The following is an 11,999-nucleotide window of genomic DNA, read 5'->3' as shown; positions in this document are numbered from 1 at the left end:
TTAGTACCCAATATAAACTTAATTATTTCATTACAGAGTCAATGCATCTTTGGTAATCTGCACCAATAATGTACACTACACTAATTGCTCTTCGTTTTATTTTCCATCATTCACCGACACTTGCCAGAATCAATCCATGTGAATTTATGAAACTATATCAGATTGATTAATTCATCTCAATTTAAAGTGTACATTTCAGTTTAATTACTGTTTGATTAAATTCTTAATTTGGATAAGGAATTTAATTTAATTACAATTTATATGACACGTTTGGTAAGCGGTCATAAATTACGAGAATGGTAATGGATTTGTATGTATATCATGATAGGTCAATGGAACTCCACCTATAAATATGTGTTTTTGTAATTTGTTCACGTAAATTCACTTACCGCACAATACCACCTTTAAGATGGTAATGGATTATAGTGAAAATAAAAAAAGAAAATGAGCTACTCCGTATTTGGAAAGGGTCGAGCATTTCTGATAGACATTGGCATAAAATCTTCTACACAGTTATTTAAAAGTTCATTACCATTACTACCGTTTATTACCAGCATCCTAACGTGACGTTAAGACTATACATATCAGAAATTCGTGTGGCTAATTGGATAGTTAAACGAGAACATATGACCTTTTCTTTTTTTTTTTTTATTGAACAGATAACATATGACTATTAGCTACAGTATTCAAGATGGTTACCTTCAGGCAGAGGGTATCCAATATAGAAATCATGAACACATTGAAAGTTGTGTGCCAAAAATTGGCTAATCACAACTAAGACTTGACAAAGTTTCCAATTAAAGTCCCATCAACCCTGGACAACTTGACAGTGGCAGGGTAGAATCAAATAATCGGACCCCTCTAATAGGGGACCATATATTTATAAGAATGACCCCTATTCTAATTAATGATTTCAACCTAGTTATTTAAGGTGAAATTAAATAATGAAATTCGGTGGTTTGTAAGTAGAAAAAATAATGACTCGCATTACATTCACCCTACGTCCCTACAGCTTACAAAAGCTGTATTCATGGCAAACATAATTGACATTAGTATGGTTAGAAAAAACACAGTACTATAACAAATAGGAGAAATAAAGAGGATAAACCTACTTTACACCATTAAATGGTATTATCAGTGAATCCGAGGGTCATTGCTCTTGCAACAGAAGAGCCGATAACCTGACTCGCAATCGTTTTATATTCCCGAGCTAATGTAGCTAACTAAGGATCTGATGGCTATGTGGACTGCCTTCTGGGCGTATAATCACAGAGTAGTATATATACAAAGCTTTACAAGTTTACAGTAATGATTCTGTCCAATTGAAGTTAGTACTAAACTACGATGTCGTACAGCAGCTACTTGGGGTTTCTAGGAGATGTTATGCCATCACTCCTGGACTTGTTGAAAGATTTCTGAGTCTCCAAAACTGGAGTGGAACCTTCAATGCTTTTCTTTGCCGTATCTGCCTTGTCTGCATCACGAGGACTAATTATCTTCTTTTTCTCTACATTTTCAAATTTTGATGTAGCCCATGGTGCAGTACCAACACTGGGACCGGTGCTGGGACCATCAATTGTCAGCATAGCTGCCTCGTCTCTAGAAGCGTACCACATATTACCACAAGCAACACATTCCAACTGCAAATCACCCAGGAATGTTAACAGTATATCAATCAGGCAAAATTTGCTAGCAGATCAAGGGAACGTGAGGATTCATAGTAAGGGTCAAATACAAAAAATTGCTACCATCATCTCCAAATAGAGGCCATTTTGTCAAAATGTGATCAAATAAGTATCCATTATTGCAATGTAAAAATTTAAGAAGGCAGCAAAATTACCATCCCTGGCTATTTATGAACTACTGTTCATACAAAAACTAAACATTCATTAGGGGCAAGCCAGCCATTTGACTACATTTAATCATTTCATCAATGTGTGTCAGATTGAAATGGTCAGTTATTAGAGAAGGATGTAAACACTAGGCATTTAAACAATGAGCTCATATGACCCATTAAAGATGTCTGAATGAGGTAACAATATTGACCTAAACTGATACATCATACATTTTCTCCATGTACGCTTATAGAACCAGGCCTCTGATATATTTCAGGTGTGGCGATTAAATTAGCAAAAATATGGACCATATATGGCCTTAAAGCATAATAAAGGTCCAAATCCAGTATACTATTACTTAGGCCCTGCCTGGCTGAACAATTGGTATCGAGTAGGTAGTTGTATATCAAACCTATGAGATAAGCCATAACTGATTCCAATTATGCGGCTGAGTAAATAAAACCCCCAAACTCCCAACCCTAGCCCAAATTCACTCACCTCCTTGTTCTCCTCACTTTAAATCTCTCAATTGTTTCTACGTCATCATTGCTTCTCAATTTTTCGAATATTTGTTGATTCGCAAATATGAAGGAAACGAGGCCTACTAATTAAACAAGCAAAATCCACGTTATTTGACTGGAAACAAAATCCCCCTGTCCCCCCCCCCCCCCCCCTCCAAACACACACACACACACAAAAGGGAACCACCACTACCTCCCTACCCACCCCCTAGAAAGGAAATTATATGGAGTCCGCTTCACAACCATTCAATTCTTAATGACATGGTAATTTCTACTCTGGTAATTCTTATGGACTTTGATCCTCGTTATCTCTTTACCCAATACTCAATAAAAACATCCAAGTGCTTACAAGAATTGGGTCTCTTGAATTATTATTCAGCTTCATGGATAAAATAAGAGCCCTATTTGATGGTTCTATCTAGTCAAACTTATGACAGCAACTGCAGGCTTGGTCACAAATCACTCACAATACTCGCTAAATATTAACATATATTGTATTTATCTTGCATACTGAAGAACACTAATGAAAATGATCAAACACCAAGAACATTCTCAAGGTGACTATCCTGTCAGATTATCATGAATTTAGTACCAAGCATATATTTACAATTTGATTTTCATTTTTATTGAAGTAATGAATACCGCACCATATTACATCAAAGATAAGCCAAAACTCGCAAAACTAAGGAGGGCATAGTTTCCTTAGTGTAGGAAAAAGTAATGTGGGTTTTAAAAAGGGACCAAACCTTTTGATCACAAATTATAAATATATTCTCCTACAATCGACAGAAAGAAGCACAGTATTTATAAATGCATCGATGGCTTTATTTTAGGACGAGTTTAAAATAATCAATTAATAGCACAGAAATCAACTGACCTGATAGCGATCACCATGACCTGCTTGTATGATATCTACAAGACCAACTTTCCTCACATTGCACCTCTTGCAAAGAGCATCAGTCATCTGCAATTTCAAATGTGGAAACAATTTTTAAACGTTATAATTAGGCAAGGAGAAAGCTTTGGCTTAAACAGCAATTAACATATTGCCAACACAATAGAAATTGACCTGCATTTTTGCTGCCTCCTCAGGCTGATTACAAGTTATTTCCTCTGTAGTTAAACCCTCCTGCATTGAAAAGAAAGAGTTGACACAATAAGTTGGTAGAATATATATATTTAGAGATAAGACCCCACAATCAAGTATATGTTATACGTGATCTAAAATATAAAAATATAAAAAACCATTGACCTGTTTTAAAAGTTAAGCTAGTGTTCACATCAGAATATAAATCAGTGAATAACAGTTACAGATAGGAATTGTATCGGCCAGCAAGAGTGTATGATACTACTAAATAACAACAGATTCGTTGTATACATTTTTTTTTTCTTTTCTTTTGCATTCACAGAAGGTAACACACACACACACACATGACTTTTGGAATTCATTTATTTCTTCCGGGGTCGCTTGTTTTGGTTTTGTCGGGAATCTGACGTCCGTATGATTCTATTCTTTGGTAGAACCAAATAACAAAATGGGCATGTTGCGAAAAACGCAATTTTATCCATTTGTAGATGGAGCTTCGATAGCAGCTAGGTCCACTCAAATACCTCTAGAGGGGGATAGGACTAAGCGGAGCGAAAAGGGTTGGAGGAATCTGCCCGAGGAGGGGCTCGCGTCTGATTAGCACACACACAAAAGGGTTTTTTTATCCATCTCATAAAAATGCTCCTTATAAATATAAAGCACGCTACTTCACTGGAGACAGCTTAAGCAAAGAGGCATGAAGTCAATAACTGACAGCTTGGTCCATTTCCTACATCTGCTCTAAACTGGTCAAGTGGGGAAGGATCTGTGATCTAATACTGTGCAGTTGAATGAGATAAGGTATGTGAGAGAACAGGGGGCCATAATTCCAGTCTGCAATTAGTTTCTAGTGAAAATAAGAATTGAGCACATTATAATGATAAATACCTTCAAGCATATTCTATCTCTATCACAAGTTCATCCCCACCTCCTCAGACAAATATCATCAACGTTATATGCAGATTAAATTCAGTAGACAAACTGTTGTACTAGAGATTTTGACAGTTAATATGCACAAGAATAGAAAAATGTCCATAAGTCGTAAGCCGCAGCAATATTACACTTGTTATGCCCTTAAGGGAAGATCTGCCTACTAAAAAAATGAAATCATTAGGTGCTAAACAAAGGAAAAACAATACAATTTTATCATCTACTAAATAGAAGGAAAAACTTTTGGGTACCCAAACTCATGATCCATCCAAAGCAAGTTTGAAGTAAACATTTTGCATACATAATTATCCCAATAAATTAATAAATACCTTCAGTTCAGTCGGTGACATGCTCAAAATTTTTGAAGGTTCTAATTCTCCACTCAACAGTCGCCTGGCTAGTTTACCCTGAAAATAACACAAAGATATTGTTAATTTCAGCCATCTTTCTACTTTTGTAATACAATTTGAAGGTTTTCCTTCACTCTTCTCCTTTTCTCTCTTTACATCTCTTTTCTTCTGGTTTTTTTAAAAATCTTTGTAGGGGCTTCCTCATGTGTTTTTACTGGTGGTAAGCCCAATAAAACTTTTTAATTGCTTAATCCCATCTTTAAGATGGTGGTTATTCTATTAGGGTTAATTTCTTTGTTTGTTCGTTTGCTGAAGATTGAAGATTTAGGGTTTCATAATCTATGGAAGTATCTAGAAGACCATATAAGTATTTTCACTCAAACTATTCATCAGTGGATCTCAAGCCGAATTAGTGCTAACTCACAAATTGTATTGCTTCGGATGAATTTTTTTATTAAGGCGATCGTTGATCGAATCTACGATGTAACGAGTTCTAAGGTGATTTGTACTTGAAATTTTAGATTTCCTACGAATTGTTTGCAAGTGCTGTTTGGCTATATTTCATTAATGAAATCTTTTTTCTTCTTGTCAAAAAAAAATAAAAAATTTCAGCTATTTTTGAGGAAAGACACACACCCCCACCTCCAATCCCCCTCGCATCAGAGTAACCATCAAGATCTTGATATGCCTCATATAGAACCAACCAGATCTAACCACATTTATAGCTTCATAAGGCATGGTTCACTCTGATCATCAAATTCAGTAAATGCTCATTGTACTTGAGGGATCAATATGTGCAGGCATGAATTTGAAAGCCATGGAAGGTATACTTGCCAAAAGTAACCGTATAAAAGAGCAATGACTCATATCAGAGGAACCTAGATCTTGATATGCCTAACAAAGAACCAGATCTAACCCACAACTACAGCTTCAAAGACAATGATTTACCCTGACCATCAGAATGTGCAGACATAAATTTGAAAGTCATGGAAGGTTATTTTATATTAAACAAATCTCAGCAAGTCTATAGAGCCAGAGACCTGCCTCTCTTCCATCTAAGAGAAGAATATGACACTAACCTTGAGATTGAAAGACAGCTGCCTCATCTTCTGGTTGTATTTGCTAAAATCAGATATAAATGCCTCATGTGAAGCCTTCTCCAAAGCTACAACGGCTGAAACAGCAGAATCTGGCCATGTAAAACTATTGATACCCTGTGATTAAAATATATAAGGAGTCTGAATACTATTATACTTGTCTTAAAAAAATAATACACACACACACACATACATATATATACGGGATAAACCATGTCGTCATTAGCTCACTCAAATCAAACAAAATTTGTAAACTCTAAATACCAAAATAAGAGTACAATGGCAAGTTAGGGATCGAACCACGAGGAAAGGTGCAATTTCAAGCAATTAACCCTAGATTAAGCTATTTCAAAGTCGGAAGTTGGATGGTTTAACTAGGCTAAACAAACAATTACTAGGCAATATGAGATAAAGCAATAGGCAAAACGCTAGGGATTAGGGTCCACATGCAATCATGATAGGTGCATCAATTTGGGGGTAAAACAAGCCAATCAAGTGTCGCAAGGACTAATGGTAAGTGCTATCGAAAGGTTATCGCCTAATCATCAAGCTAGGTCTCCACTAAGAATGACAAATTAGGAGAATCACAATTCAAACCAACCAATAATTGCAAATCCTAAATCAAGTGGTCATGTCAAAAGATTTACAATGCAATCAAACCAAACACATGCACACTTCCATTAATCAATTTAATCCCAACAATCAATTGACCTAAATCCCCAAATTAGAAGCAATCTTCAATCATACGTGCTTTCCCACACCCTAGCTAAGGGGATTACTCACTAAGCATGTTGAATTGGAAAATTGAAGCTAAGTAAATCATCATCATCATAAACATTGATCAGATCAAGAGAAATCAACTAATCAAGCAACTAATCAAAATACAAGCAAAATTATCCAAGCATCAAGAATTAAGCAAGAAATAAACTAAGAAGATTGAATTAAGGGAAGAAAATCTCACTAATTAACTATATATATATATATATATATATATATATATATATATATATATATATATATATATATAAAATATAAAATGAGAAGGAAGAAATGTGCAAAAGTTTTTCACTAAATGTGCATAATTTTTTCACTAAATGTGCAAAATTGATTTTCGAACTAATAAAAATTTTGAATTTTCTGGAAAATCAGAAAATGTGCACATTGTGTTCAAAATTTATGCACATTGAATTTCTGTCAATTTTTTTTTTTGCACATTTAGTTCGAAAAATATGCACATTCAGTACAAAAATTATGCACATAAACTCTCTCTCTCTCTCTCTCTCTCTCTCTCTCTCTCTCTCTCTCTCTCTCTCTCTCTCTCTACATATATATATATATATATATATATATATATATATATATATATATATATATAAAAAAACAAAAAATCTATTATACTAGGGGATATAGTGAAATAATTTGATTGCAAGAAAGAGAAATTATATATATATAAATCAAATTAGTCAAAAATTGAAATGAATTTGAGAAGGGCTCAAAAACTAGGAAAGTCAAGCTGATTCCAGCTAAAATCAGCTCAAACACTAGTAAGAGCAGTAACCAAGATTAAATACATAAAACAAATCAGAAAAAATACTCCGAAAAAATAAAAAAGTGACAACTTCTGAGCTTGAGCAACAATATAGATTTAACAAAGTGCTGATGTATATATGAGTACAATAAAACGATAGAAATATGAATATTATGCCTTGAAATATTAATTGCTTAGTCAGGGATCACTACTAAGGCCTCAGCTCGAGTTGGGTTATAAAACGAAACAAGCTTGAATAAATTTTGCTCAAAAAGCTCGAGTTCAAATCCTAAGCTCAAGCTCTAACTCTGCTTGTTATCACCCATAACTAAGGGTGTGAACAAATCTCAAATTGTATTACAAAAATATATTGACACTCTAAGGGACTCTCTTCTTACCCTTCCTTCTCTTCCTCTCCGCTCACTGTCCTCTCCCCCCGCCCCCCAACTCTCTCTCTCTCTCTCTCTCTCTCTAAATTACATTTGGTTCTTAAAACCATGACATGGTGAAGACTAGTCGGTAGAAGAACATACATACCTTCGTATTCTCTTCTCGGAATTCCTTATCAACGTTAGAATTGTCTGTCGAAGAACATACAGACTCAACTCCTTGGAGAAGCTTTTCCAACCATTTATCTCGCTGCATCTCCTTTGTCAGTGCCTTTGCTTCAGCCAAGATGGAGAAGTATTTGGATGCATTGGCAACACAGCTACCTGGGGTCTCAACTCTGGGAGATTTAAGTGACCCTTCATCCACCTTTGACACATCTACTGGAGATAGGTGCCGCTTCTTCTGCGCTCGCTTGTTTTTTAAAAGCTCTTCCAACGAAGCTGGAGGAATTTCCTCCGGCTCAATGTCAGTAAGCTCACCAAGACGGGATATTGTTTTCTGCACCAAGACATCAATTTCCTCCTGTTTTCCGTCCTCATAATCTTTATCGGTGAGCTTCCATAGCTTCCTTTCCACAGTGTCATACACCTTCTGTACAATGAAGCCAGGGTGCAGTTTGCGGTTGGGCAGCTGCTTATGTAACGGCACAAAATGGACTACACACTTGTGCATCACAGACTCTGCAGGAACATCATCTCTGTGGAAACTATAGAAAAGCTCTCTTGTATCACGAGCTAGCCAGCTTCCGCCACCTTTCCTGTCAGCTTCTTCAGGACGGTAGAACCACTGTCCAGTGACCATCATGTTCCCATTTTTGGACTGAGTTATTTCCTGCAATTAAGGTAAGTTCTATGGTTAAAAAAGGTATGTTCTATCAAGCAATCTATACTTAGTATTTAAAAACACAAACCTAAGCTTCCACATGTCCTCCTTCCCTTTTATCTTTCTTTATAATCAAATTTTTTGCTTAGAACTTCTCCTACTCACTCCTTAATTTCTCAATAACTCTTTATATGCTATAACCTTCACTTAAATTCAGTAAATTGAGTATTTTTAACCTTCTCTTCTTCACTCTCCATCTTTCAATACAATTTAATCACATTCATAATTTAATTAATTGACCTCTAATCTTCTCCCAATCTCTAATATATATACAAATTTTCATTAAGGCTATTTTCACGACACCTAAGTTCCAATCTCTTAAAATTCTATGTAAATTTTTTACTATAATAAAAATGATGATTGAAAAGGAAAAAATTGAAGCTGCAAAGAAGGAAGACTTGCACATTCTTTGCATTTGCATTTCATACAAAACAGGACACGTCACAACAGCACATTCTTCCTTTTAAATTCTCTTTTGCAGAGTTCCAGATGCAAGAGTTTATTAAGGTTAGGACAGGTAAACGATGAAACTTTCAGAACCAGGTATTAATCATAAAATATCAGATCGGGCAAAATGTGGTTGAAATCATATGGCCCATGTTATTCCCGTCATTTGATCCAATCACTTCAAATGTTGACACACATTGGCAGAGAGAGCTAGGGGGGCTTATGCCACTACAAAGCTTGCTACCTTTTCAATTAAAATCCTTGTAATGGTTTTATATTTGGTTTTTAAAAAGAAAAAATATTTCAATTACCATAATGCTGTAACCCATAAGGAAGAGAGAGAGAGAGAAGCTAGTTCATTAATTAAAAAAAAAATAGAGCTGCTTACAATGTAGTTCTACATTACTTCAAACAAGTGTCAATTATATAAGTATGTCATAATCCTTGGACTAACTTCATTAAAATTTAGCACCCTCAAAATTGAAATCTTGGCTTCCCAATTGTTATCACAATCATCAATTTAGAAAAATATCACTTAGACTCAATGAAGAATGAATGTGCCATGGCAGAATCAAAGAAGCAGGGACTAAAGATAGGAGGGTAGGGGAGCTTAAATACATGAAAAAGGAAAAAAAAAAATGAGAATCATGTAATAGAGGCCCAAGAATATCCTCTCCAAAACTACTAGCTAATCCTGCATAAATTTCTTATTGATGGGATAATTAAAATCAGCCAATGATAACGAAATTTTATATACAGACAAACAGGTGTATACATGGAAAGACTCTCCTAGGGTCCCAAAATCACTGATGATGGGAGAGAACAAATGCTAAACCTAAGTGCCATACATTGCATTCATAATCAACTGTATCAATACAAAAATTCAATATTGAAATTGCACTTAGGCAGATTTAAAATAAAAAAAAAAAAAATTGATCCTGTTTATTTGCTTGCAGGTGCAAGAACTTATTAATCATGTACTGAGTAAAAATTGAACATTCAACCATATTTCAGGATTCATAGAGCATGGAAATTCATCTACAAAGAATGACTCCAGCAAACAGAACAATGAACAAGGAATCAGCCTTTCTAATATTCTTTGGGTATTTGGGGGTGAAATTATTACACCTGGATTTCCTAAGATTCTACTATTGTCATACCGAACATGAACAAGATATATTTAGGTTTGTGTATATTCTTTGAGTCCAAATAAAAGGTTGCAGAATATAGGTTACCAGATTTTATCTACACTGAAAGGCAGGAAAGCAGAATTAAGGCATTAAATCGTCCCATTTTGTAATCATATCAGACTAGATAGATCTATCGAGGGAGAGAAAGGTAGAGTAACAGAAAGTTACCTTGATGATTGCTACATAAGGCTTTTGACTCTTATCCTCTGGAGTCAATAGTACAGGATCTTCCTGCATCCAAGATTGACAACATAAATGAAGATGAAATTTGATTTCAACATTTTTCCATGGAAAAGAGGGTGAAGAATGTAGGAAGAGACTTCACAGTCTTTACTAAGGGTGTGTTCCACTCAACTTGATTTGACTTATCTTAGACAATATATAATTATATATAAGTTCACTTCAGGCAAAATGTCCCAATAAATTTAAGTAATGGCAAGAAGTTTACACAAAATACGTTGTATAGAACACACCCTAAAATCAGAAAAAACAACCACTCACCATGAATACAACAAGAAATAATAATTCCAAAACCTTCATCAATTCTCAAGAGAGATCTAATGTAAACAACATAACATATGAAGATTATGAACAGAAAATATGGCAAAGACAACCACTTTAAGCTTCAAGTGATGTTTCGTCAAAACAAGTTCAAATGCGGGGGATAACATCTAATCTTATTACTCGGCAATATGATCAGACTCCTCTATCTACCCTATAATGCTCTCTATTCCATCTAGTTCTTCCAAATCATTTTCATTTTGTAATACTCAAAGTACACGAAATGAAAAGAAAAATTAGCACAGGATCTATCCATCATCATGGACGAAATACAGCCACAAATCAATCAACTAAGCTAAATTCATTAAAATCTAATACCATTTTTTCAAGAAGCAGCACAAAATGAGTTTTAATGATTATCAATCAAGCAAATTCACAAAAACCAAAGTAAAACCTAACCCTAAAACCCCCATCATAAAAATCACACTTTCATCAATTACCCACCAATTCCTCAACACAACCCAACTAAAAACCATAAATGCACAACAATTACCCAAATCAAACATCAATTACAAAGCATAATCACCAAAATATCGAAAAAAAAAATCGAAAATAAAAGAGAATTTCAAAACTTACCAACTCAAAACGATTACCATCAAATTCAAACTCCTTGTAATGTTTCTTCTGACCTCTACCTTTCCCAGAAACCCTAATTACATCACCAACAGGCTTAGCATCTTCCTGAACAGCCTCTTCTTCTTCTTCCTCCTCCTCCTCCTCTTCATCATCTTCTTCAACTTCCTTCTCTAGATTTCCGGCTTCGTCTTCAAGTAGTTCATCTTCATCCTCATCTTCGTCGGGAATTTGAACCTTTTTCCGGCGCTTCGGCGGAGGCGGAGGCGGCGCCCGGCGGCTGCTGGTGCGACTCCGGCGATGGCGGCGTTTGTGCAAAGGGAGGGTGTCCTCGTCGCTGCTAGAAGGCTTGGGAGCTCCTTCGTCGTCGCTGGTTGATACCTCTGTTATTCTTCGTGTCACCATTGTTGGCTGAATTCGAGGTTTTTTGTAGGAGATGGAGAGAGAAACAGTGCGAGCGTTTAGATCAGAGAAAAGGGTTTGCCCGCGAAGGATAAGAGCAAGATTATTGGAGAGGATATATGTGCTCTTATGTGGGGTTTTTGCTGATTTGGAGTAGTCCTCTTTGATGTTGGGTAATGTAGAGGATCCTGGAAGAAGGATCCTGG

The 11,999-nt window shown here is 35.6% G+C and overlaps 1 protein-coding gene across 1 annotated transcript; it reads right to left on the bottom strand.

Annotated features, from left to right (window-relative positions):
- Positions 1-1,085: 1,085 nt before the first annotated feature.
- LOC110719527 lies at positions 1,086-11,999 on the bottom strand. The gene is made up of 8 exons (XM_021898478.1): positions 11,395-11,999; positions 10,426-10,488; positions 7,886-8,569; positions 5,803-5,937; positions 4,703-4,780; positions 3,426-3,485; positions 3,234-3,320; positions 1,086-1,640 (listed from the first exon to the last, which is right to left on the bottom strand). The coding sequence occupies exons 1-8, from the start codon at positions 11,794-11,796 to the stop codon at positions 1,359-1,361; spliced, it is 1,791 nt and encodes a 596-aa protein (XP_021754170.1). The 5' UTR covers positions 11,797-11,999; the 3' UTR covers positions 1,086-1,358.

Source organism: Chenopodium quinoa, unplaced genomic scaffold, assembly GCF_001683475.1.
Source record: "Chenopodium quinoa cultivar QQ74 unplaced genomic scaffold, ASM168347v1, whole genome shotgun sequence".
Lineage (NCBI taxonomy): Eukaryota > Viridiplantae > Streptophyta > Magnoliopsida > Caryophyllales > Amaranthaceae > Chenopodium > Chenopodium quinoa.
Note: the sequence above shows the minus strand (reverse complement) of the source record. Positions and strands in the feature narration are given on the sequence as shown.

Bases quoted from the DNA above. Each gene is read 5' to 3' on its own strand.
- LOC110719527 (XM_021898478.1), bottom strand. From the start codon at position 11,796: ATGGTGACACGAAGAATAACAGAGGTATCAACCAGCGACGACGAAGGA. The intron at 10,489-11,394 runs GTAAGTTTTGAA...TCTTGGATGCAG, and splicing joins ATGGTAATCGTTTTGAGTTG to GAAGATCCTGTACTATTGAC. The intron at 8,570-10,425 runs GTAACTTTCTGT...CCTTAATTGCAG, and splicing joins CTTATGTAGCAATCATCAAG to GAAATAACTCAGTCCAAAAA.